The sequence below is a fragment of the Trichomycterus rosablanca genome, chromosome 16 (assembly GCF_030014385.1).
Source record: "Trichomycterus rosablanca isolate fTriRos1 chromosome 16, fTriRos1.hap1, whole genome shotgun sequence".
Lineage (NCBI taxonomy): Eukaryota > Metazoa > Chordata > Actinopteri > Siluriformes > Trichomycteridae > Trichomycterus > Trichomycterus rosablanca.
Window position 1 is genome coordinate 21,530,892 of NC_086003.1, and position 27,364 is coordinate 21,558,255.

Below are 27,364 nucleotides of genomic sequence, written 5' to 3' on the forward strand. Positions count from 1 at the left end.
AAAAATCTAACAAACTGCAACGTTAGCTCTCATCTGGCTTTTGCAAAGAATTTGTTTTGATGGACAGACCAATCAGAATTAAAACTGTGTTTAGTTATATCTGGTGAAAACAAACACAGTATTTAATAATGAGAACGTACCAGCAACATACAAACATGCTGTGGAAGTCTGATAGTGTGGGGTGCTTTGCTGAGTGTGGATGATTTGTCCTCAAGCCATCTTTCCATGAGCTGAAGCTGAACCAAGTTCACATCTGGATGGCTGAGAAGACAGAGGATTTAAGTTTTAAAGACGCTGAATATTTGAACCCAATATAGATGTTGTGGCAAGACCGGAGAGAAGCCAGAAACATTGCGTTTGGTTTAAAGCAGTTCTGCAAAAAGCACACAATGCAATTCCTTTGCAGCAATGTGAGACTTAAAGTAAACTTAATAAGAACTTTGTTTAATCATCTGATATTTTTAAAAAATATGCAAAGGAAATTAGAAAGGGGGGCACTAACTTTTACTCTACTATATACACTGATTACCTTAGAGCAGGTATTATTTGGGTGGTGGATCATTCTCAGCACTGCAGTGACACTGACATGGTGGTGGTGTGTTAGTGTGTGTTGTGCTGGTATGAGTGGATAAGTCACAGCAGCACTGCTGGAGTTTTTAAATAGCGTGACCACTCACTGTCCACTCTATTAGACACTCCTACCTAGTTGGTCCACCTTGTAGATGTTAAGTCAGAGATGATCGCTCATCTATTGCTGCTGTTTGAGTTGGTCATCTTCTAGACCTTCATCAGTGGTCATAGGACGCTGCCTACGGGGTGCTGTTGGCTGGATATATTTTTGATTGGTGGACTATTCTCAGTCCAGCAGTGACAGTGAGGTGTTTAAAAACTCCATCAGCATTGCTGTGTCTGATCCACTCATACCAGCACAACACACACTAACACACCACCACCATGTCATTGTCACTTCAGTGCTGAGAATGATCCACCACCCAAATAATAGCTACTCTGTAGTGGTCCTGGAGTCCTGACCATTGAAGAACAGCATGAAAGGGGGCTAACAAAGCATGCAGAGAAACAGATGGACTACAGTCAGTAATTGTAGAAATACAAAGTGCTTCTATATGGTAAGTGGAGCTGATAAAATGGACAGTGAGTGTTGAAACAAGGAGGTGGTTTTAATGTTACAGTTGATCATTGTATCTTCCACATATTTTAGATATTTTGCTTTTCCATCTGGCTTTTCTCTACTAAAATTCTCTGCTCCATCCTACTATCCTGGACCCCCTGTGTGAGGGTCAGTATGGGTCAAGCAAAGGGCAGCGGGTCTTTTTGGTGCATGTTAGAAACTCACAGACTGTTCCATGCACCCGTTGTGTCTCTCTACCTACAGCACTAAGACAAGCTACGTTTGGGTTTCCACTACGTCCCATGAGGGTGATGGAATGAAAGTTTCCTGGAGCAAAAGTCTAGTTGAGCCACTGCTTCCAGCCAAGAAGAGACCAAACTCTAAAATCACTCCAGGAGAAAAGCAAAGAGCTCAAATTAATCATGTAACTTCTTCATCGGCATGACTTCAATAGCAGACATATGTGGTTTGTTATTTCTGCTTTAAACTACACAATAAGTTTTGATGAGCACTATCCATTAAGTGGCAACCAGTGCTGGAATGCTGACAGCTACCGAACACACACATGACCCTCAGTAGGAAAGCTGAATCCAAATTCAAAGCAAACATAACATTCTACAGAAACAGTTACCCGGCACGATCATGATATGTGAGAGCCTTTGTGCCTTGAAACACAGCTGTGAATGATAAAAGCCAGGAAATATTTATTTATGCATGGAAAATATCATGCTTAAATATATGTTTAAATATGAATTTTACATTGTGTTATTTTAAAGTTTTTTAAACGGGTTATTTTAAACTATGAATCATTATTTGTATATGATAGTTCATGTGCGTTTTTTAACTTTTGTGGAAATCTTTTTAGGTTATTAAGAAAAAAAACTTTACGTCATATGACATTCTATGAAATTTTACTACAGTTACAAATACCAGGATTTGTGAAAACCCAAAGACTCTGCAGGGGTCACTGGAGTTCCTTCACACCAAACTCATCCAACCATGTTTTTATTGACCTGGTCTTGTGCACAGAGGAAAAGTTACGCTGGATAAAGATTCCACCAAAATTTGTTTTATGTAATTTATTTTACTGTTACAGCATTTGACAGATGCCTTATGTTAAGGGACAGTGGTAGCCTAGGTTAAGGGACAGTGGTGGCCTAGTGGGTAGAGCTTTGGGCTATCAACTGAAAAGTTAAGAGTTCGAATCCCAGCTTTGCCTTGCAGCCACTGTTGGGCCCTTGAGCAAGGCCCATAACCCTCTCAGCTTCAGGGGCGCCGTACAATGGCTGACCCTGCACTCTGACCCCAGCTTCCAAACAAGCTGGGATTTGCAAAGAAAGAATTTTGTTGTACTGTACACCTGTATATGTACACATGACAAAATAAAGGCATTTATTCATTCATTCATTATGTCTGATAGTGGCAACTTGGAATGGGGGGCTGGATCCAGTGAGCTTCCAATTAGTAATCCAGTTTTTTAACCACTGAGCTGTTGCCCAACAAACATTCTTATGCGAAGACTTCAATTTCTCTTCTATTTTAAATGTAATTATTTTCTTAAATGTGATGCAAGTAAAGCTTAAAAAGACGGTGGAGTCTAAATAATTTCATATTGGCTACATGAATCACTAGGGTGTAGAAGCTGTTGTATTGTTTTGAGTGCAGACAGTAAGAAGTTGTTTTGAATTTCCATACCTTAAACGTTTTAAATATAGACACAAGTGCATGTAAACTACGCATGTAGAATAACTACACCGACCAGGAATAACATTATGAGCACTGACACGTGAGGTGAATAACACTGATTATCTCTTCATTACGGCACCCGTTAGTGGGTGGGAAATATTAGGCAGCAAGTGAACATTTTATCCTCAAAGTTGATGTGTTAGAAGCAGGAAAAATGGGTAAGTGTAAGGATTTGAGAGAGTTTGACAAGGGCCAAATTGTGATGGCTAGACGACTGGGTCAGAGCATCTCCAAAACTGCAGCTCTTGTGGGGTGTTCCCGGTCTGCTGTGGTCAGTATCTGTCAAAAGCGGTCCAAGGAAAAAGCAGTGGTAAACCGCGACAGGGTCATGGGTGGCCAAGGTTCATTGATGCATGTGGGGAGGGAAGACTGGCCCTGCGGTCCGATCCAACAGTCGAGCTACTGTAGCTCAAACTGCTGAAGAAGTTAATGCTGGTTCTGATAGAAAGGTGTCAGAATACACAGTGCATCACAGTTGCTGGGCTGTTTTGGCAGAAAAAGGGGGACCAACACAATATTAGGAGGGTGGTCATAATGTTATGCCTTGTCGGTGTACGTGCTACACATGTATACTACTCAAAAACATAAAGCTACTACTAACAACTGAAATACTAAATACTGTAGTAAAATCTATTTAAAGGGTTTTTAACTAAACATGCATTTTATGTAGCAGCAATTTCTAATGTGCTATTGAGCTATTTGGCTTAGTCATGTTGTTATAGTGTTTCAAATTCGTTAGATAGAAGCCTGGTCTTGCATAATTAGAAATAACAACCTCCTGCCCAGTTGATACTGCCCTGAAGATGAAATGTTACCTTCTTTCCTCAGACATATTCAGAAAGTACCTGTTTCAAATGGTTAAATGTTACCTCTGCACTTTGATGATTCATTTGATCCGAAATCATTTTTTAAAAATCCTTTTAAAAAATGTCAGATTTACCTAACGCCTTAAGACCAAGTGAGAGAGAGAAGGTTCATCGTGGTAATTTGCCTGCCAAGCAATAAATCACAGCTAGTTAAATACTTTCCAGAAGCAAAATAACAAATTAGTCACACTCAACTTAATGGCATGTGATATTAAACTAACACTATGAAATATTTGTAAATCAGGTGAAATGTGTGGGATAAAATAGTTGTATGAACCCTTTTTTGCTGATTTTAAAAAGTGCTGCTGAGTTGTCCGTACTTCACCCTGCAGCACGAAATGGAATTTCATCTGTGAGACTCATTAACATCTGGTATCCATTTAAACTGGAATTACTGTAATATTGCACGTGTTTCCACAATGACCTTGTCCACAGTCCTACCAGAGCCACTGTAAAATATGACACATCACACTCCGGATTTGATCAAATAGGACAAATAGTGGAAAAAATAAAATGCCTTGGACTTCAGCAGTAAGCAGAAAATCAAGAAGAGGAGATTTCTCAAACTAAACGCATAGCAAGGGAATTAAAAGACCCTAAATATGTTTTTAAGCTTCTGTATGTTGTAGAAAGGAGACATTTGATTCTCACAAGGGGTTCAGGTCTTTTTCCTAGATTATTTATCTTGGACTTACTTTGTCTAAGTTTATTTTTTGTCTGTAAAATAAACTGTCCACACTATATAGAAAGGATTCTAGTATTGTTGGCACCCTTGGTAAAGGTGGGTAAGAGGTTAGTAAGCTTAATCTTATACAAAAAAACAGAAATCTAATCTTTAATTCACCTTATTCAAGGAATATAAGCACCCCTATGAAACTGTTTTAAAACACTTTTAGTGTTTTGGCAACAACACATAACTGAGTGTTCTCCAAAACTATTTGATGAGATTAATGATTACAAAGAATCTCAGTGCACTTCTCAATTCAAACTAGAAGTAAGCCTATATGATCCCCCACTCCCATCTATTTAGTGTGGTTTGGGTTACAGGATTAAAATTTCCTGGGTATTAAAAGCTTGATTCTGTGGTAACAAATCATTTTGAGTTTGACACCTGTGCTATAAGGGAACCACGATGAATTTCATACCGTTTGGGCTATTATATTTGTATTATAAATTATTCTGTGATAAAAAAAAAAACAGAAAAAGCTGCAAGCAGATGCAGAGAAGTGCAGGTAACTGGACAACCTGTTTGGCAGTGAGGAACTACAGCATAGCCAAAGAGCAGAAAAGGAAAAGTTAGTGTTCAGTAACTCTGCTTTGTTAGTAACGCCGTTTAAGAAGAGACTGTGGGCCCATCTCAAATGTCACCTATGCCCTACTTAGGGTACTTCCTAACAGTACAAAACATTTCTTTTAACAGTCACTGGATGATTAATAAGTAGTTATCTAAGCTACTGTTGGATATCAGGGGCTTTAAACCAGCCGTTTTAAGGACGATTTTTGTAAAAGTTCTATGATATCATGTCCAACATAGTGCACTACATAGGGTGGTGGATATAATTTGATATAATTTAAGTCTCTGCTCTTCATAAAAAGTAAACACTATCTTGTCCTCTATAATACAGAAAGGAAAATGCAGTTGTTCAGGACATTTTTTAGAGTGATTATGTGCATAGCTCACATGGTTAATTTCCCTTGACAACATATAAAGTATTTATTTCTTTGCTCATCGGAGCAATGCACTAATTTGGAACAAACGTGAATCACGTGTGAATAAAAGTGCGAAAAAAGCATATTTACCAGTGTTAAAGGTAAATGAGACAGGATGGGGAAATCCAATAGAACCATTTAAGAAATTGTAAATTTTATGTGTGATAGATGGATAGAACTATTAATCCCAAAGGAAAGTGTTGGAAATATTTATATATTTGTTTGTAGTTATTTTTTTATTATTTTAATTTTTATTATAGTGAGTTATTAACTTTAGTGGTAAGATAGATGAAAACTATTAATATCAATCATCTAACATTTGATTATGGGTGATATGTGTGGCGCGATGTGCTTGTAGTGGGCTGGTCAAGAAAAAAGTCCAGGGCTGAATTTTGTTCCCAGTCCAGCCCTGTGCAGAACAATATGTGTTTTCACGTTCGAGTCTTCAAAAGTCTCCAATAACACCAGAAAAAGTCGCTAGATTTGTCGCTAGTCGCTTTTTTGAAAAAAAGTCGCTAGAGGGGTCTGAAAACTCGCTAAATATAGCGACAAAGTCGCTAAGTTGGCAACACTGGCTGCAATACATTCTGAATGGGTTCCGGGAGGGCTCGCACTTACGTGGTTGCGTCACACGTAACCTGGTGTAGCAATCTCGTCACCATGACTACCATCACCTCAGTTCGGAGCAACTCCATCGTGTCATTAAGGGAAATAACATTCAGTCATCGTAGTAATCAGGATAAATTAGCAACTAAAGAATTAGGGCCACCCAGACCAAATTTAAACATCAAGCAAGTATCTACAAAGGGGGGAAATCATATAAGTTACAAGTAAGTAATGTAATTTTTAAACTGTAAGTTGTGATTGCACTTATTGTATCTCCCCAACTGTTTAATTGTTCTTCTTTATTTATTGCACATCAGCCCTGATGCCAATCTTTATTCTGGATCTGCTGCACCTAAAATAAATTGCTATCTGATGAAGACTGAATGAAATTGTTAGTGTGAAGGCTTTACTTAATTTTATGATTAATGGTAAAGCTGGTGTCTCTCCATGTTCAGTTATTTGTGAGGGCAAACTGACAGATGACTTAAGATGTTAATTATTTAAGCTTTAATTTACCCATTGAACTATTGTTTATTTATTTATGTATTTAATCATTAATATTCTACTAAAGGGAAGATATATTTTTAAGGCTAAGTTTGAAATTTTATTTATTTTAACACTTAAGGTTTTACATTCTTTGGTTACATTCATGACAAGATTCATCAGTTTAAGTTTAATCTCACACACAGTCATTGACAATTTTGTAGCTCTAATTCACTTCTCTTGCATGTCTTTGGACTGTGGGAGGAAACCGGAGCACCGGAAGGAAACTCACACAAACACGGGGAGAACATACAAACTCAACACAGAAAGGACCCGAGCCGCCCGACCTGGGGATCGAACCCAGAACCTTCTTGCTGTGAGGCGACAGTGCTACCTAGCATGGCTGGATTACTGACCGGGCCAGTGGGGCCAGCGCCCAGGGGCCCTTGAGTTCAGGGGGCCCCGGGGGGGCCCTGGCCCAAAACATTTTGCGATGCCTATCAACATTTATGATACAATATATTTTTATTTCCGAGGGCCCTCCATTTTAAGGATCCTCTGACTATTAGGGACTTTGACCCCAGGGCCTCTTGGGGGCCCTAGCCATGCTTTTGGGCCCCTTATGAAAATGGATGAGGCGTTGTGGCACTGCTCTGACTTCGACTTCTGGCTATTAGGGGTCCCAGGAAAGAGGAGGGCATATTTTTAGAGGGCCCTGGTTATGAGAGCCCTTACCAGGGGGCCCTAGAGAAGAGCAGGGCATACCATTAGAGGGCCCTTGATCAACTCTTTGCCCAGGGGCCCAGACTATCCTTAATCCGTCCTTGCTACCTAGTGCTAGTGTCGCCTCACAGCAAGAAGGTCCCGGGTTCGATCCCCAGGTGGGGCGGTCCGGGTCCTTTCTGTGTGGAGTTTGCATGTTCTCCCCATGTCTGCGTGGATTTACTCCGGATGCACCGGTTTCCTCCCACAGTCCAAAGACATGCAAGTGAGGTGACCTGGAGATACTAAATTGTCCAGGACTGTGTTGGATGTGAACTGATAAACCTTGTGTAATGAGTAACTACCGTTCCTGTCATGAATGTAACCAAAATGTGTAAAGCATGACATTTAAATTCCTAACAAACAAACTGTGAGGCGACAGTGCTACTGCTCCATCATGCCGCCCCTCACGCACGTAGCGGTTCTATGAAAGAGCGCCAGAACCATGACACGCCCTTCTGCCGCTCATTTGCGCTTTTACGCGCCAAACGTGCGCAACTGGTTCTGTGAAGCAAGACGCATTAATCACGTGATCTCACATTTCAACGTAAATATACAAGCTTCTATTTATATAAGGATTAACCTCTTCATCGCTGATAAACTGGTTCTGCTGTAGATATTTACATATGCGTATTATGTGTAATACGTTTAGTATGAGGAGTAAATAAAAGCAATAGCAGCAGCGCTCGACATATAGTCAGGACTAATATTTTGAAACCACGTTAAGAAAGCAGTGATGGTGTTTCCGGCTTTGCAGGACAGACTAGGACACAGGAGGCATGGCGGCAGAAAACACGATGTCTAATGGACAAGAAACGTCTTCGTTGAACGGAGAGCCGGCGGTGAAGAAATCCCGGGACGGTGAAAATGAAAGCTGGAGGGTTTCCAGAGAACCTCAGAATAAAGTGACGGTGGTGCTTGGAGCTCAGTGGGGAGATGAGGGCAAAGGGAAAGTGGTCGACGTGCTGGCTATGGACGCCGACATTGTGTGCAGATGTCAGGTTTGTAATGAGAACTTCCTTTATTGAGTGTTTTTGTTGCCTCAGAATGGCAGACAAGGTCATGAGGTACATGCAGTTCAGGACGAAAGTTTAGACACACTTGTAGGAGACATGGATGTCATGGCAGTCAGGATTTCAGTGATTATCAGAGCTGTTAACTGACCTAATAAGCTAACTTCGCGTCACAAACACAGTAATGTTCCCTACGTAGTGCACTACATAGTGTGAAAGATAATAGATTCATGTTCCCTACATAGTGCACTACAGTAGATTGTATATTAGAAAATAGTTTATGTTCCTTAGTGCACTAGATAGTGTACTAGATAATAGACTTATCTTTCTTACATAATGCTTTAGGAAGCGTATTAGTTACCGGATTTAGGTTCCCTACATAGTGCACTAAATTGTATATCAGATAACGGATTTATGTTCCCTACATAGTGCACTAGATAGTATTTTAGATATGAATGTATGTTCCCTACATAGTGCACTAGATAGTATTTTAGATATGAATGTATGTTCCCTACATAGTGCACTAGATAGTGTATTAGATAACGCATTCATGTTCACTACATAGTGCACTAGATCAAATTAAAATTAAAAATATAAAATTCTGAATTGACGCTATTTGTCTTGTACTAGACCTGTTGAGAGAACGGGAACAGGTGAGCATCACGTAGTGGCCTCTGGGTAATGTAGTTTATATACAGTTATTATACTAATGAATTAAATATTATTAATTTACTAGTTCTATATTGCCACTGTTTGTATTTGCTCAGTTCCTGTTTTCTTTATTTTGAATCCATTCACACAGTGCAGAGGATGATAAGAGAGGCAAAAATCCCCTAAAGATCACTGTTCAACAGTTAGAGAAAGTTGCATCCAAAATCGCATCAGATGCCATCAGACTATTTGGAAGCCCTGCCAGGGAAAGCATTTCCGGTCATCTAACCACAAACCGAAGAGCCTGGCATTCTGCTGACATTGAATGGAACTGTGTTCTTTGGTCAGATAAAACAAAAGTTGAGTTTTTGTAAACATGAAGGTGGGTTTGGCATGACTACTGCCAAGTATGGTGTAGACTGTAATTGTGGGGAATCTTGTTAGGGTACATGACACTATGGACTACATAAAATAAGCAGGACATTTTAAATCAAAATCTGTCTGCCTCTGAAACCAAGAAACTAAAGATGGGTTTTCATTGGATCGTTCAGCAGAAAAAGGATATATGAAATATCTGTCTATTTCAGCACAGAAATTGTGACGATCAAGGCAAATTCAAGCTTAGTCCCCTAAAACTTGTGGTGTGAGCTAACGAGAAGATCTAGGACCCTGGACAGTTCAGAGACGAATTCCCTGCTCTGTATTTTCCAACCATATAAGATGTTATAGGAGAAGACTAATTGCTGGTTTATTTGCAATTGAGGCTGTAGGTTGTGCAAAGTATTAAATGCAAGGATGCCAATAATTGTGAAGGGCAGTGAATGAATCCTGTGACTTTGTTAAACAACTGACAGTTCTTTGTCTGTGATCCTTTTGTGTCTTACAGGGAGGAAATAACGCAGGACACACAGTGGTTGTGGACAATGTGGAGTATGATTTCCATCTTCTACCCAGTGGGGTCCTGAATAAGAAGGCCGTCTCATTTATCGGTATGATTTTTCTCATTGCACCACACTGAGTGTATCTGCTTCCACCTAGAGTCCAAACCAAACAATACAGTTGCTTATAAAGCACCTTCACTCTCAAACACGTTCGCAACAATATCAATTGGCTGCCATTGGGGATGCTATGAATTGACACAAATAAATATTTGATTATTGTTTAATTTAGATTATTCCTCTCTGTTACTGAAACAATGACATTTCTGTTGCATACTTTTACCTTGTAATAGTTTCATTCTACACAATCATATTACAATAAAATAGCTTCCGTTTAGCAGGTGTAATTTAATTCACATAATCACAGCAATAGCAATAAAGATTCATATATTTCAAGAGACTGTCCTATTTTAAATAAACAGCAAAATGACTCTTGCACTAATCTCCTTCATTACAGCATTTAGCAGACGCCCTTATTAAAAGCAACCTGCAGTGCTTCCTTAGTAAATAGTTGCCCGCTCTAGTACAAGTAGACATTTGTCTAAGAACACAAATTTGCTGGGAATGTTTGAACAAAAAAAAAACACACCACACCGGTCTGGGCTGGTCCGTTTTTTTCTTTTTGCTTTGTAGGCAAGCGTCTTTGTTTTAAATTAAATGCAGGCAGCTACAGGAAGGCAGAGAAGAGCGCACAGAAATGGGATGATGTGGCACTACTCGGGTTGATTAAAATCCAGACGTGCGGCTGCATTTTGAATCAGTTGCAGAGGTCTGATGGCAGACATGCGAAGAATTGGTAACGGGCCAGCTGAATGATTCACAGTGAACGTCAGTGAATTCAGAATGATCCGATTTGTTCAGTTTGTGTTATCTAGTAGGCTGTTCTTTTTAAATGGTTTTAAGTTTGTTGTGATGAAGACTGATCAATAAAATAAGTTGAAAAAGCCCAACTCTAATGTTCTCAACCAAAAAGTAGAGTTTATTCATTTAAGTTAGCATGATTCAATTGTGACAAGCATTGTCTTTACAGAAAAAATAGTAATTGAAAAGTGGAGTTGATAATTATATATATTTATTTGCTGGAATTACATTAAACAGTTGTTAGATACAGTTAGTATTGGTATTAGGACCTTTCTGAGGCATCGAAAGAGAAAATTTCATTGATATTTAAAACAATGGATGTTTAAATTTAATGAGAGCAGTTGTTTTGCTGATTTTAGTCGCTTGATCATGTATGGATGAGCTTTCGATCGTGTTGGGGTTTTTTTTCAGCACTAGGAAATATAAGGCTGTATTTACATACAGAACTTTAATTTTGCTTATACTAAAACCATTTGCTGTAAAAAAGACTGCAAATAGCCCACATGTAGATTAGACACCTCTGGTCTAATGCACTTTGTCTGGGCTTTTGCTGACTCTGTACTACAAGCACCTTTTATTTTTTTGTTTGGTCATGTTCATCTTATCTTATTGCTAAGTTGTTGCTTTAGCAGACAGCCTAAATCCTGCTTTAATGTCTGTTCCAGGAAATGGAGTTGTTATTCATCTGCCTGGGTTATTTGAGGAAGCTGAGAAGAACTCGCAAAAAGGCCCAGGTAAGCTGGAGAGACTACTGGAAGTGTTTTACAGGAAGCCGATGAAGTTGGATCGTTGGGTTTCTGGGCCAGATTGTTCTGCCTACATATTTCTATTCTAAAATAAAACATGTTAATTGTATAGTCTTTGTGTTGCCTTTGTAGGTGTTGCGTTTGTTTTTGTAGGTTTGGTCCCAGATCTTCGTCTGGATACTTGATTCTGTACAAAGTGTTGTTTTTGAGCTTGTTTGGGCTTTATTATAACAACTGGTGGTTAAGTGGGTAGCACTGTCGCCTCACAAGAAGGTCCTGGGTTCGATCCCCAGGTGGGGCAGTCTGGGTCCTTTCTGTGAGGAGTTTGCATGTACTCCCCGTGTCTGCATGTGTTTCCTCTATGTGCTCCTGTTTCCTCCCACAGTCCAAAGACATGCAAGTGAGCTGAATTGGAGATACCAAATTGTCCATGACTGTGTTTGGTTTAACCTTGTGAACTGATGTATCTTGTGTAACGAGTAACTACCGTTTCTGTCGTGGATGTAACCAAAGAGTGTAAAACATGATGTTAAAATTCTAATAAACAAACAAAGAAAATAGTAACAACTTTGTTTGCATATAGTCTAAGCTTTCAGACTGCAGCATGATTGTGCAGTTCCAACATAGGTCAGCTATGCAGGAAACAATTATAAAATGGCTCTATTGTATACTTACATAGTGCTTTAATTTGGACCGATATACAACATTTGCTTATATACCAAATTAATTCATTTTATTTATTGAACATTCAGCACCACATTCATTCACAGCATTTTATATTTTGCCTGCTCACCAGTTTGCTGGAAGGAAACTCCAAACCCAATTTCTGCCAAACTAGAGCTTGGCACGGAGACCCAGGAGCACAATTAAAATATGCTCAAACCTAAAAATGACATTCAGCATTAGAACAGACTCGTGGCTCAACACCAACATATATAGCTCTGAATCTTGTGTTTTTGATATAGGGCTGCAGGGTTGGGAAGAGAGACTGAAGATTTCGGATCGTGCACATATCGGTAGGATCTTGTGTGCTATTCGTATGTTACTCATTCGGGAAACATTTTATTTGTGGCATCGCCACTGGAATTTAGCTACATCCATTTTTTCTTCCTTTTTTTTAGTGTTTAATTTCCACCAGGCTGTTGATGGGTTACAAGAGCAACAAAGACAACAGCAGGCTGGAAAAAAGTGAGTTTTCTTGGTCTTGCAAAAAATGTCTTTATATTTTTAACCTGTTGCTGTTAGTTTTCATTATGTTTGTCGTTTTCATTATGTTTGTCTTTTTCATGCAGTTTGGGAACCACCAAAAAGGGCATTGGCCCTGCTTATTCCTCCAAGGCAGCACGTAATGGACTGAGAGTGTGTGATTTGATGTCTGACTTCTCAGTTTTTGAGGAAAAGTAAGTGTTAATTACTTCTAAATAAATACTCCCTAAAACCTTTATACTTAAAACCCATCTGCATGCTCATACCCTAACTGGTTGAGCAAATGAATACAATGGTCCAGTGGTGATAGTTTTTTTTGTCAGCCAATGCAGATTTTTGTATCATGCAGCCCCAATGGATAACTTTAATATTTTATTTTTTTACTTTGTCTATGGCGGCACGGTGGCTTAGTGGTAGCACTGTCGCCTCACAACAAGAAGGTCCTGGGTTCGATCCCCAGGTGGGGCGGTCCAGGTCCTTTCTGTGCGGAGTTTGCATGTTCTCCCCGTGTCCGCGTGGGTTTCCTCCGGGTGCTCCGGTTTCCTCCCACAGTCCAAAGACATGCCACCAGGCTAATTGGAAACACTGAATTGTCCTATAGATACCTAGCCGCTAGATGCACAAACCAGTGCATTGTAGTGCCGGTCCCAAGCCCGGATAAAATAGGGAGGGTTGTGTCAGGAAGGGCATCCGGCGTAAAAATTGTGCCAAATCGATGCGCGGATCATGATCCGCCAAAGCGCTGACCCTGCAACCGAGCGGGACAAAGGCCCAGGAGAAGAAGAAGATTACTTTGTCTGCATGAATTAAAGAAACCCCGGTAAAAATAAGTTCACTCGTCATTCTTTCTCCACAGATTCCGTGTGCTGGCTGGTCATTTTCAGACCATGTACCCCAACTTTAACATTGGCGTAGATGCTGAGCTAGAACAGCTGAAGGTAAAAACACAAGACATATTTAAACAGTTTAAATTCTACCTGTAAACTTATCAAGCAGCTTATGCGATTCTGGTTTAAAGTATTTATCAGCAGAATAGAGTAGTATTAGCATTCTGCTTTCTGCATAATACTGTACTAAACCTAAATTACACACCAGTGGCTCAGCTTTCACCTCCTGTTTAATTGTATATGTTTAGGATGCAACCCCTGTTCATTTGTCATCTTATGTAATATTAAGTTGAAAAGGGGTATTGAATTTTTCGTAAATGATTAACAAATATTTATTTGAACCTCTGGGTCCCTGAGCACAGAGGCCAGAACAAACAGGTTTTTCATATCTTTCAGATCTTTAGAAACTGCCCTTTTAACAACTATTGGTGCTACTACTCAATTAGAATTTAGCTTTAACACAAATAGACTACTCTGTACCAACTGTGCCATGGTATTTTACATTGTCTTTTGTCAACAGGGCTTTGCTGAAAGGTTGCGTCCTCTGGTGACTGATGGTGTTTACTTTATGCACAAAGCCCTTACTGGACCAAGCAAGAAGATTCTGGTGGAAGGAGCCAACGCAGCTCTTCTGGATATTGATTTTGGTAAAAATTGTGTTTAAAATAAAAGCTTTTTAACGAAGCTGCTTTCCCATGTCTTGTGTAGATCAGGTACATGTTCTCCTCTATATAACATAGGCGGTCTTAAAAATTTATTTATTTTATTATTATTATTTTTTTTTTAGGAACTTATCCTTTTGTGACCTCATCAAATTGCACAGTTGGAGGTGTATGCACAGGCCTTGGGGTTCCCCCGTCACATATTGGGCGTGTGTATGGTGTGGTAAAGGCTTACACCACTCGAGTTGGTGTCGGAGCATTCCCTACAGAGCAGGACAATGTAAGTGTAATGGTGTAAGCTGATTCAGGCCCATCGAGTAATAGGATATTTTTTTGACACGCATTTTTTTCTGTTTGCTTTTGGATAGGACATTGGTAACTTGCTGCAGTCAAGAGGAAGAGAGTTTGGAGTTACTACAGGCCGACGGCGCCGCTGTGGGTGGCTGGACCTGGTTTTAGTTCGTTATGCCCACATGGTTAATGGTTTCTCAGCGTAAGAGTTCACTTTATACCATACATAGTAATTATTTTATGCTTTGAGGTTATGGTGTGACCTTTTTAGATGAATTTCTAGATAAAATTACACATTAAAGGGACTTAAGACTTGAGTAGGAATTTCCATTGTTGAATGAAGTACTGACAATTGTTTTAATTCTTTTTTTTTTTTTTTTTTTTTTTTTTTTTTTAATCCACCAGAATTGCTCTGACCAAGCTGGACATTCTTGATACCATCCCAGAGATAAAAGTGGGTGTGGCCTACACTGTTGATGGCAAGCCTTTGCACAGTTTTCCTGGTAAGTTGAGCTGCTTTGTTTAGTTTTTATTATTATTGGAAAAATACCATCTTTTACATCTGGAAAACGGCACATTTCAATTTCTGTTGCAGCTAACATGGACCTTCTGTCAAATGTGGTGGTGACCTATGAGACATTACCTGGGTGGTGCTGCAGCACAGAGGGGGTGCGCAATTTTGATGAACTGCCATCTCAGGCTCAAGCCTACATCCGCTTCATTGAGAACTTCCTGCAGGTGCCTGGTAAGTATTGTAACACATTTTCTTATACAAAATTGTTTGTCTTGAGTTTATTTCCAATGTCAATATTGTTATGTGGGATTAACAGTGATATAGTGTGTTGGAAAACTGATAGGTTTGTATTTAAGTGGTTGTATTTGCCTTCCCTCAAGCAAAATATTGTGCCTCAAATTTCTTATTTTTTAATCTTTACAGTAACAAGCATTTCCAGGTACAAATAGATTATTTTAATATTCATTAAATTTGAATTAATATAGATCTAATATTGCTTACTCAAACATGCTAGATCCCATATTTTTGCCTCATTTTATGAAGAACCTATAATTCCCTTGTTGCTGCATGTTACAGAACTGTAGCAAACTAACTATGATCTGGTGGTTGTAGAATTTGGATTCATGTAATTTTTTTAATAAGAGGAAATTGTTTACAATACATATTTACAATTACATATTGCATTCATTCCTGTCCAGTTATGTCCTGGTTAAAAGTCAGGTGAAAACTAAACATTTTACAATGTTTCTTTTTTCCCTCTTTTTGTCTTTCAGTTAAATGGGTCGGAGTTGGCAAATCCAGGGAAAGCATGATCAAGCTGTTCTAAGCTGAATGTGACTATACCAAAAATCCAGCCCATACAACAGTCTTCCAGGATCATTGTAACATTTTTGTGGGACCAGAATTCAACGTAATGCTTTACAGAAGACAAACTGCGTGTAGAACCTAGAAATACATCACTTGAAAATAATCACCAGCATAAGTATAGTACAAGACCATAGTCAACAACAAGGGATCACACACAACTGCAGTTAAATGTTTTATTTAGGGAACGGCTCGGGTCATATGTATGACGCCAGAGATTTAATATATATATATATTGTTGGGGACTAGCATTCTTTATAAGGTGCTTAATGCGTATTGGTTTTGATGTGCTTCAGCAACATTTACATAAAGCTCATTTTGAATGATGATGCCACCATTTTGGTCTTATTAATGTAGCTGCTTACTTATAGCCTGTGTACTGCTTTATAAAATTGATAGTTGCTGATTATAGAGGTGAGCTGTTTTATTCTTATCCAATGATGTTTAGACTGTTTTACCATTCATTATGAACCTCAGATGACTCATTTCAAACTTTTCTTGATTTGCAGCATTTTAAAAAGATTTACAATTTTTCCATCAGTGATTTAAAAACAGACTGATTTTAAAAAGACTGTAAAGTGTAGCTTCATGTTTTATGTAATCCTGAGTATGAGGTGAAACTAAGACCTCTACTTTAAAATGTTAATTTGATTTGTACATGACGATATTTTTGGGTAGTCGGTGTTGGCAAAATAGAAGTTATGTTTACTGCTTTGTAAAAAATAAAAATAATAAACATTTATTGATACACAAAGACTCACACATTTTTCTTTAACATTTTCATTAACAATTTCAGAAATGCACAGGACAGAGTGCCAAATGTCAAATATATAAGTTGCCTTTCACTGGTGTCTGTTGAGCCATTGCCTGTTGCTTTAAAACAATAAAATTAGTTTTTCTTATTAAAAAAGCTGTCTGAATTACACGGTGCAGTTCTATTTGTTTGTGCTTCCTAAGTCTCATGAATTCTACCACCTTGGTGTTGAAATACAAAAGAAACAGCTCTTAGCAAAAATGAAAAAACAAGCCAGAACTTCCTAGTTAGTAAAGATGCAGGGAAGAGCAGTGCATTCATTAAAATTAGCTTCTTCTGATAATGCAACTGTAGTTTTATACTGCGCAAAGAAAATCAAGAATGTTCTTGTAATGAGCGCAATGCACAAAGATGCAGCTCTGAGTGCAAGACAAGACATGAAGCCACAAATTATTCTGGACTACAATCCCACCAAAGGAGGAGTTGACAACCTGGACAAAGTCACAGTGGCATATAGCTGTCAGTGCATTATTGCATGTTGGCCTTTGGTGGTGTTTTACAACATTGTAGATGTGTCAGCTTACAATGCCTATATAAGTTGGACTGAAATCAACCATCAATGGAATGAAAGCAAATTGCACGGACATTGGATTTTTCTGGAGGAAAATCCAAAGGCAGACCCACCAACTCAGTCTCCAGCAGCTGTGTGAAGGATTAGCCATACCTGAGAAACTACTAAAGTCCAAAAAATTAAAAAAAATTCCCAAATCTCTGTTGCCATGTCACCATATTATTAACAGCATTTTCACAATGCTACAGTTTATTAATGTTTATTAAATAATTGCTTTTAATATACCATATGTTCTCATATTTCATGTTTCTGAATCTTCTGATAATTGTTAATAAAGTTTTACTGTTTTAACTTGACCCTTTGCATGGTTTTGAGTGTATTTATACTGTGTGGGTCCATTTGACCCGTAACATAATGGATGTATTTTTTTTTTTAGCATAATAGGAGGGTTAACTCCAGAGAATACTTTATATTATTTTCTGATTTATTACTAAAAAAAATAGGACAAGTGTATGATGTCTAGAAAAAGGGTATAATGTAGAAAAGTACAAAACTAGTTTTCTGAACGTTGAGTTGGGAGGGAACAATTATTTACAAGTGTAAAAAACATGCTAATTGAACTCTAGCCATGCTACCGGTATATTAAATTCTTCCTAGATAGTAATTATTAGTGTAGTTATTATACGCTAAGTGGAATTCACCTTTACACTGGGGCAAAAGACCCACATTTTTGTAAAAATAAAATAAATAATAATAATAACAATAAAATGTGTGGGTCCACGCATGCACAGTGAGTATGGGCTTGTTAAGTCTGACGTCACACGTGACGTTCGGACCATTTCCGGGTCCAAACGCAAACAACTATGATATGATAAGATAAGATAAGGCTGAACCTCTGAACCTTTTTATATATATTGTAAAAGCAATATTGCACTAATTGTAATTTTCTATGTTTATTGTCATAAATATTTCCTGTTTGGTTAAATAATACTTATTTGAAGTGGAGACTTGGTATTTTAACTATTGATAATTTTTCCTGGTAATCAATGTATGCTGTTATTCATTAGTCCTCTTTGGTTAGCCCTTAAGAGGGCAGAATTGTATTGGCTCTATATACGGAAAATATATATAAAATATACGGAAAGAAAGAGGACGCGGAGCAATAGATTTTTTACCGTAGTTTTGTTTGTTATACGCCAATTGCGAACATATTGAGTTTTTATTTTGTTTTTATAAGAAACTTGGATTAATGGATAAGCCAATTTAAGAAGAAAGTTAAAATAAATAATGTTTGTGGAAAACTTATGGAACTCTGTGTCGCTGTTATTGGAAATTGGGTTTACAAACACGAGTCATAAACTTCTAGTCCTTCTCAATAGCGATCTGGACGAGAAAAGGTCTTTTATATATATATATATATATATATAAATATAGACAAGATGTGCAGTACACTAGTTCATGTCATTATTTAATTTCATGTCAACTCATCAAGAGGTAAGCGGTCATATTTTTAATTCATTACATGAAAACTGACATTTCTGACTCTTTGGTTTTACTTTTAATCAGTATAGCTTATAGCTTATAAAAATCAAAAATCCAGGATATCACATGTAAATTATATGAACATATTACATGTAAATTAAAAACAGCTCGAAACACGTGTAATGAATATACAATTTGACAGTTTACATTAAATTATGAACAAAAATATTACTTCATGATATCTAATTGCAAGAAAAGCGGTAGAAAGACAGTTGGGTAGTTTTTTTCCGACTCGGACACAGCACTGTGGTATATTGAAAATACGAGTGGTCTCAGCCAACTTGGACCCGGATGTGACGTTTCATAAGGTCGACACGTCACGACTTAACAAGCGGATACAACTCGGCATCTGAACCAGAGCTATGTAGCGCCTACAAACGTGGAAATGAATGAATTTAAATGACCATTTTAATAGACAGCATTTTTCTTTGTCAGTTATCGAATAACCTCCCTACTTATAATAAAACTACATTAACCATGCTAAACGGGAGACTTAACCACCCTCAGGATTTCAGTTACATACAGGTTTAGCCCACTTACGCTGTATTATTGTGGTATTATATACAATTAGCTCAACAACGTTTTCGTAAATAATATAGTGTTCTTGTAAAAACTTTAGGGTGACTTTAATGGTCCTGTCCAATGTGTAGCTATTGAAAAATAATAAAACTATTAAACAGGCAAATTTCAGTCTGTACCGGGTTTATCGACATTCACCTATTTTGGATCGTAAGAAGACGTGGCAGTGACGTCACTGCTTCATCCAAGACCCGGATGATCACAGCTAATAGTACAGCAACCTGAGAAAACCAAAAGGAAAAGTAACTGCTACAGCTCGGCGGTTTGGTATTTTTTATATTTATAAATATATCATATTTTATCGACAATATCGCGTTTACCATTACATTTTTAAAATACGTGTTGAATTATTTTGCGTAAACAGGTGTTAGGAAGTTAGTTGGCTAGCTGGAATTAGCTGTCAAGATGTTTTGCACTAAGCTTTTTCTTACACACTAAATAGTACGTAAGAATAGTAATGGCACCACGGGCTCGGCACTAGTTTAGCATACTGTTGAGTAGGGTAGTATGCCATTTGGGCCGTAGTCTTAGCTTATGGTTAATAGCTAGCTGTTTACCCATTGTGTCAGCAATGTAGATTAGTCATACAGCTAATTGTCAAGGCATTAAATGGTTAAATGTTTATATGCTGGAACCAGGTATATATTAGCGTATTAAATACAGTGTAAAAGTAAAAAAGGTGCTTAGTAGACGTCTAAATAGTGCAGTTAGCACATGTGAAACATAGGTTAGCTAATTCACCGTGTGTTTGGATGTTAGTATTTTACCAACATAACAGCTGAGGTTGTTGTCTTCTGTACACTTTTGTGACCACATGTAAACACTGCTGCTAGACCAGTGGTGGGGAAGGATGTTGGCTGCAATTCAAGACCTTATTAGTTCAGTTTTCATCAGTCACCAACCCAGTATCCCAGCTGTTTCACTGTATGAAACATTGTTACTAGTTTTCAGTAACGATTACTAGTTAAATTAAGTTAAAACCCAAGTAACCATAATCCTTACAGCTTGGCAATCTGTTCCCCTAATCAAAATGTGACTGTCATAATTTGTCAACAATTATTTAGATTTCATATTCCACTATTCCTCTTCAGTAGCCACTCTACACTTGTCTGGGAGCAGGGTTGTGGCCAACCCTGGGCTCAAGGTTGGAATTCACCCTGCACCCGGTTACTAGAGGTCCTTGCGCAGCCACTAATTCGTACTCATTCACTTCTAGGGATAGTTTATGAAACAAGTAAGATGAATGAAACAAGTAAGAATGGTGAAACAACAGTTAAAATTGTGAATAGATGCTTCTTGGTATATCCTTAAATTAATGGCACAATATACAGTTTGTGCTGGTATTATTGCTGTTTTATTCACTTGGATCTAATTCGTACATAACTTAATCACAATGGGCACCTGTATGTAACATTCAGATACTGGATGAGATAAGAATAGACATCCCTAAATTACATTTTTACATAATTTATATCTATACCTGAACCTGTTATTTCTCCTACTGTCAGGCAGTTGATGTGTGGAGGCTGTCATGAACACTCGTCGGCGCCATGCCCCTAGGGCCGGTCAAGAGGGGGTCTACATTGGACCTTCACAGACCCAGACTCAGCTGGTCCAGCAGCTGGAGAGCCCCCTGTCTGTACCACTGTCAGTCGTACCTCCAGTAGACACCAGCAGCATGTCCGGGCGAGACCGCACCATAGAGTTTCAGTCTGTGTGCAAGTCACTGCAGGGAAGACAGGTGAGTAGGTGTGCTGTTTACATAATTGCTACAGCTCAAGGGTCCACAAACCAGAAGAGTACTGCATGCAGTCCTTCCTTACATTACTTGTTTTGTTTAAGTTTGTGATTAACCTACTGTTTTTCAGAATGGAGCACAAAGCGTTAAACCGGTACACAATGCTGTCAGACAACGGAGTGACTTTACACTTATGGCCAAGTGAGTAAGAGAGCAGGTGTTCTGCATTTTCTTCTGGATTTTACCTGTCCTTTCCAATTCCTGTTTGTGAAACCGCTGTTGTGATCACCACACACCCTCTTTGACATGTCATTCTGCGAACCATTCTTATCATCTGCCAGTGCTGAGTTTCCACACATTACATATCGAAGCAGCAACAGTTTTTTAAATGCTGTGATAGCTTGTGTATAAATTGATCTGTGATTTTAAGTTGCCCTCTTATTGATCAGCTCTTAATTTGTTCTTATCTCCTTGGCAGGCGAATTGGCAGGGACCTCAGCAACACTTTTGCCAAGCTGGAGAAGCTTACGATACGTATGTGTCTTCTCTCTTCTATTCACTATGAAATCATTTACATTTTTATTCAGTTTAATTAAATATTTTTGTAACTTTGTGCCGGACTTCATTCATATATCTGAATCAGCACTTCACAAGTTGTGTAATGTGTAATTGTGTATACATGTGTAATTCCAAATCCATGTGATGTCTCGATCACAGTTGCCCAACGGAAATCACTCTTTGATGACAGAGCTGTAGAGATTGATGAGCTGACATATATAGTAAAACAGGTAAAGTAGGTTTGTTTGCATTAGCACATTACTGGTCCTTTTATAAGTTCCATGCTTTAAACCAGCTTTATTTTTACTTAGGACATTAACAGCCTGAATAAACAGATAGCCCAGCTACAGGAGCTGATCCGATCCAGAAACGGACAAAACAACAGACATCTTCAGTCACATTCCAACTCAATTGTTGTTTCACTACAGGTATAGAACACTTCCAAACATGTCCAGACCCAAACAAGCTAGTAATTTAACGATGTAATACTATTTGACCTTGTTTCTTTCAGTCAAAACTGGCATCAATGTCAAGTGACTTTAAATCAGTCCTGGAGGTCAGAACAGAGGTACATCTTACTAATACAAACAAATATGGTGTGTTGTTCTATGTGTAGTCATACTTGTAGTAGTAAGGGCATAGTTTGTCCTTCTCATTTAATAGAATTTAAAGCAGCAGAAGAGCAGACAGGAGGAGTTCTCGCAGTCACCAGCATCCACCTCCTTCAGTAACTCCAGCTTTAGTAAGTTAGCTAATGTTAGTTGCCTTTTTTCCAATAAGTACATGGGTGGATTTGTTGAATAAATTAACAAATGTGTTTTTTTTTGTTTTTTTTTCCCAACAGACAATTCTTTATTAATGCAAGATAATTCAAAGAAAGCAGATATTTCTATAGACATGGATCTTCGCTCCAGCCAGCAGATGCAACTCATCAGTGAAAAGGTGACTGAGTGTTATTTCAATGTACAAATGTAAATGCAACAATAAACACTGTGATTATGTTAAGCTGCAATTAGTCATTGTTGGATTTGTAACAGTTTGCAGCACACCTTTTTTAATTTGCAAAGGACCTCTAAATTGCTTCAGGGCCTTTCTCAGCGGCAGCCGGGCAGTTGTGGGGTTGAACCTGTGACCTTTCCATTACTAGTCTAGTACTTTAACTGCTGAGCAACTTCATTCATAATGCTTTATTGCAAAATATACTGAATAGACCAAGCATTTCTTGGTCAAGGAACAACCTTTGGAAAGAAAGGAAAAATGTATAAATGTAACTTTTTACTAAACCATATGTTTAATATTTGTTTGTGTTTTTAGGAGTCCTTTATTCAGGACAGAGCAAACACTATGCAGAACATAGAGTCTACTATTGTGGAGCTGGGCTCCATTTTCCAGCAGCTGGCCCACATGGTGAAAGAACAGGAAGAAACGGTTCAGAGGTAAGTACAAACCATATTTCCATATTTTTAAAAAGGAATAAAAAGGAGAATCAATGATTTGTTAATTTTCTTGAATGTTTATCTGATAAGAGTTGGCTGACCAACTCAGATGTGTTTAGTAAATATAAAAATATTTAGAATTTGATGCCTGAAAAAAAAAATAACGAGATGGGTACACTCCAGTATAAAAGGATGACCCACCAAAGGTTCAGTCTTTGCTAGCTAAGATGGGTCATGCTCACTTGTGGCACAACCTGTGGGAGGGAGAATTGTCTCACAGTCTCATCAGTTTAAGATCACAACTAATTTAGGTCTTTCACCATATACCATACATGATATTGTAAAAAGATTCAGAGAAACTGGTAATATCTCAGGGCAAGACCAGAAACCACTGTTAAATGTGTGTGAGAAATGCAACGTGAAACTCTGTTATGCAACGAGAAATGCATGGCCATGCATTAATCCTATATAGAAATGCTGTCGAGCTTAACTAAACCGCAGTCCGGGTCTGGCCCCTATTGATAATGTATAGCACATCATGTAGAGGAGAATCTGATAGAAGCAACCACAGACTTCCCTATTAATTAAAGTGTAATTAATATGGAAGGTGATGTAACACAGTGGCAAACACGCCTCTGTCCCAACTGTTTTGAGTGTTGATAGATTTAAAAAACACATTTAAGTTGCTTAGTGACAAGATCTTTGTGTTTTTGTCAGTTAAATACAGATTCAGGAGGCTTCACAAACCACAGATTCTTGTTTTCATTGTATTTTACAAAATTTACCAGCTTTTCCAGAAATAAGGTTTAAAAAACAGAATAATAGAAAATGTAATTCTAAATACTTAAAGTTTGTGGTTTGTGTTTTAGAGCTTTCTTAGCTTATATTTCTTACTCTTTATGTTGCAGGATCGATGCTAATGTTGAAGACAGTCAGTTCAACGTGGACCTTGCTCATTCTGAAATCCTCAAGTACTTTCAGTCTGTCTCCAATAACCGCCGGTTGCTCATCAAAATGTTTCTCGTCCTCATCATTTTCTTTTTTATCTTTGTCGTCTTTTTGACCTGAGATCTATAAACAGTTGCTTACATTCAGGACTGAGACAGTTACCTCCAGACAGGGACCAGTCTGGAGATTGAAGGCCAATATGTTTCTTTTAAGACAGGAAGCTATCTATTACAGCTTTTTAAACTGATTCTGGAGAACAGTGATTTATCCCACTATAGTCTAGTATCATTCTACTCAACAGAAAAAGGAGAAGTTCCATTCTTCTCAACCACAAAACGGATACAATTTGACACTTTTGGACCCCTGGCCAATGCTGGAGTATCATCTGGATTCAAACGTACAATATCCAGTCAGCAGGGCGAACGTTTTACTGTTGAGTCGCTCAGTGAAACATCCTGATACGAGTTTACTCAGACTGGCCCTAAACTACTTAGTGTTATTTACTTACAGGCTTTGTCCCTAAATAATGTGATTCATTCTGGTTGTTCTGGAACAAAACAAAACTGCACTTCTGGTTAATAATTGGTCTTATTTGGTGCTGCCAAAATATTTTGATAATATAATATGGAACTTACTTTTGCGGCTAAAAAATTAGGTTTTAAATTCAGAGTATTTTTATTTAATAATTTTATCCCACCAGCTTTTTGGAGGGCTTCTTGATAACAGCATTACAAATGTTTAGATAGATTGGTTCAATTACGTTTTAATTATATGCTTTTGAAGAAATAATAAATAGCTAGCAAATTAGCATTTCTTTTCTCATTTATTTTTACACTGTGACTCAGAAGCTAATTTATAATAATTCATAATAATAATTTTTACCACACATAATCAAAAGTACAGAAAAATCATCTAATTAGTAGATTTGGCTATTTTAACCACATTCATTGCCCAGAATTTAACAGCCATGCGTCGTCCATGGACAAATATTGGCAAACTGTAATATTGACACACTAATAGGATGCCACCTTTTTGGGAAGCAAGCTAGTAAAATGTTTTGCCTTGCTAGTGCCGCTCCAGTCAATTGTAATCACTGTAATTGGGATGTTGAAATGTCCAAGAGCAACAAAGCACATGTGAGAACTGGTGGACCACATCTTACAAAATGGGACCACAAAGTGCTTGAGCTTGCAGATCATCAGAAAAATCCTAAAAACCCGGCTATCCTGAGTTGTAACTTTATTAAGTAATGAGTAATGGAAGAGGTAATGGAAGAGTTATGTTATCACATCACATATGGCTGTGCAGGTGTTTACAACTTTTCAGGTTACCATTTACCGCTGCAAGGATTTGGATGGTATGGTGTAAAGATCACTGCTATTGGGCTCTGGAGTATTCTGAAGTGTTGAGCCATCAGTGAATAAAACTACAGACCTTAAAGACCAGGCCTTTTGACCTAATCCAAGTGCCCAACCTTATTACAGCTCATGTGGATTTTCAGGTGTTAGCACACGTTTGGACATGTGTATATTTGGGCAGCTATTCATTTACCATTCATATGTAAGTTTGTTTTTATTAAAGTACAAACATAAACCAATTGTCTCTAAAGCCAATTTAAAAACTGCTTAAAGGATTTACTAATATTTGAGCAGGTTAAAGTTATTCAAGAAAGAATCATCCTAACATTACCCCTTATTTAATAAAGTCAAATCAGATTATTTAGCCATGTCATCTTTGTTGTGTGTATAATTAAATGTCACATCTGATCAGTGTGTGTAAATAAATATTGTTCATTTAACAACCTGAGATGTGTTTTGTTATGCTAAGCTATTCTTAATAGCCTAAAAGCTTGTGTAAGTTCAGCAATTTATAATTTTTCAAAAACTGTTGAGAAAAAGAAGAGCACATTGTACTAATAACATCACTGTGTCTGTATCAGGGAGAGGGGGGCTCAAATCCCAATAGTCTGTATGTTAGCATAAACAAGAAGATACATACAGGGGTTGGACAAAATAACTGAAACACCTGGTTTTAGACCACAATAATTTATTAGTATGGTGTAGGGCCTCCTTTTGCGGCCAATACAGCGTCAATTTGTCTTGGAAATGACATATACAAGTCCTGCACAGTGGTCAGAGGGATTTTAAGCCATTCTTCTTGCAGGATAGTGGCCAGGTCACTACGTGATGCTGGTGGAGGAAAACGTTTCCTGACTCGCTTCTCCAAAACACCCCAAAGTGGCTCAATAATATTTAGATCTGGTGACTGTGCAGGCCATGGGAGATGTTCAACTTCACTTTCATGTTCATCAAACCAATCTTTCACCAGTCTTGCTGTGTGTATTGGTGCATTGTCATCCTGATACACGGCACCGCCTTCAGGATACAATGTTTGAACCATTGGATGCATATGGTCCTCCAGAATGGTTCGGTAGTCCTTGGCAGTGACGCGCCCATCTAGCACAAGTATTGGGCCAAGGGAATGCCATGATATGGCAGCCCAAACCATCACTGATCCACCCCCATGCTTCACTCTGGGCATGCAACAGTCTGGGTGGTACGCTTCTTTGGGGCTTCTCCACACCGTAACTCTCCCGGATGTGGGGAAAACAGTAAAGGTGGACTCATCAGAGAACAATACATGTTTCACATTGTCCACAGCCCAAGATTTGCGCTCCTTGCACCATTGAAACCGACGTTTGGCATTGGCACGAGTGACCAAAGGTTTGGCTATAGCAGCCCGGCCGTGTATATTGACCCTGTGGAGCTCCCGACGGACAGTTCTGGTGGAAACAGGAGAGTTGAGGTGCACATTTAATTCTGCCGTGATTTGGGCAGCCGTGGTTGTATGTTTTTTGGATACAATCCGGGTTAGCACCCGAACATCCCTTTCAGACAGCTTCCTCTTGCGTCCACAGTTAATCCTGTTGGATGTGGTTTGTCCTTCTTGGTGGTATGCTGACATTACCCTGGATACCGTGGCTCTTGATACATCACAAAGACTTGCTGTCTTGGTCACAGATGCGCCAGCAAGACGTGCACCAACAATTTGTCCTTTTTTGAACTCTGGTATGTCACCCATAATGTTGTGTGCATTGCAATATTTTGAGCAAAACTGTGCTCTTACCCTGCTAATTGAACCTTCACACTCTGCTCTTACTGGTGCAATGTGCAATTAATGAAGATTGGCCACCAGACTGGTCCAATTTAGCCATGAAACCTCCCACACTAAAATGACAGGTGTTTCAGTTTCATTGTCCAACCCCTGTAGATTTGGTAGTAAAAATGCAGTCTCAGTAAAATG

General features: G+C 38.4%; 2 protein-coding genes across 3 annotated transcripts; both read left to right on the forward strand.

Annotated features, from left to right (window-relative positions):
• Nucleotides 1-8,074: 8,074 nt before the first annotated feature.
• adssl (adenylosuccinate synthase, like) lies at nucleotides 8,075-16,262 on the forward strand. Its single transcript, XM_063011119.1, has 13 exons — nucleotides 8,075-8,303; nucleotides 9,853-9,955; nucleotides 11,431-11,499; nucleotides 12,477-12,527; nucleotides 12,633-12,699; nucleotides 12,804-12,911; nucleotides 13,574-13,655; nucleotides 14,125-14,251; nucleotides 14,392-14,546; nucleotides 14,635-14,759; nucleotides 14,963-15,060; nucleotides 15,153-15,302; nucleotides 15,845-16,262. The coding sequence occupies exons 1-13, from the start codon at nucleotides 8,082-8,084 to the stop codon at nucleotides 15,895-15,897; spliced, it is 1,410 nt and encodes a 469-aa protein (XP_062867189.1). The 5' UTR covers nucleotides 8,075-8,081; the 3' UTR covers nucleotides 15,898-16,262.
• Nucleotides 16,263-19,498: 3,236 nt separating this feature from the next.
• stx5al (syntaxin 5A, like) lies at nucleotides 19,499-25,862 on the forward strand. 2 transcript variants are annotated; one of them, XM_063011910.1, is made up of 11 exons: nucleotides 19,499-19,648; nucleotides 20,890-21,122; nucleotides 21,250-21,320; nucleotides 21,598-21,653; nucleotides 21,837-21,907; nucleotides 21,989-22,105; nucleotides 22,189-22,245; nucleotides 22,341-22,419; nucleotides 22,522-22,619; nucleotides 22,992-23,113; nucleotides 24,022-25,862. In XM_063011910.1, the coding sequence occupies exons 2-11, from the start codon at nucleotides 20,913-20,915 to the stop codon at nucleotides 24,179-24,181; spliced, it is 1,041 nt and encodes a 346-aa protein (XP_062867980.1). In that variant the 5' UTR covers nucleotides 19,499-19,648; nucleotides 20,890-20,912; the 3' UTR covers nucleotides 24,182-25,862. The 2 variants fall into 2 exon arrangements, with proteins under 2 accessions (XP_062867980.1, XP_062867981.1); XM_063011911.1 differs by lacking the exon at nucleotides 19,499-19,648 and having other exon boundaries at nucleotides 19,813-21,122.
• Nucleotides 25,863-27,364: the final 1,502 nt, after the last annotated feature.

What these genes read in the sequence shown, in the direction of transcription:
- stx5al (XM_063011910.1), top strand. Translation starts at nt 20,913, where the DNA reads ATGAACACTCGTCGGCGCCATGCCCCTAGGGCCGGTCAAGAGGGGGTC. An exon ending in GACTTTACACTTATGGCCAA is followed by an intron (nt 21,321 to 21,597) that starts GTGAGTAAGAGA and finishes TCTCCTTGGCAG; the next exon opens with GCGAATTGGCAGGGACCTCA. An exon ending in TGACATATATAGTAAAACAG is followed by an intron (nt 21,908 to 21,988) that starts GTAAAGTAGGTT and finishes ATTTTTACTTAG; the next exon opens with GACATTAACAGCCTGAATAA.
- adssl (XM_063011119.1), top strand. Translation starts at nt 8,082, where the DNA reads ATGGCGGCAGAAAACACGATGTCTAATGGACAAGAAACGTCTTCGTTG. An exon ending in CAACAGCAGGCTGGAAAAAA is followed by an intron (nt 12,700 to 12,803) that starts GTGAGTTTTCTT and finishes TTTTTCATGCAG; the next exon opens with TTTGGGAACCACCAAAAAGG. An exon ending in GCCTTTGCACAGTTTTCCTG is followed by an intron (nt 15,061 to 15,152) that starts GTAAGTTGAGCT and finishes TTTCTGTTGCAG; the next exon opens with CTAACATGGACCTTCTGTCA.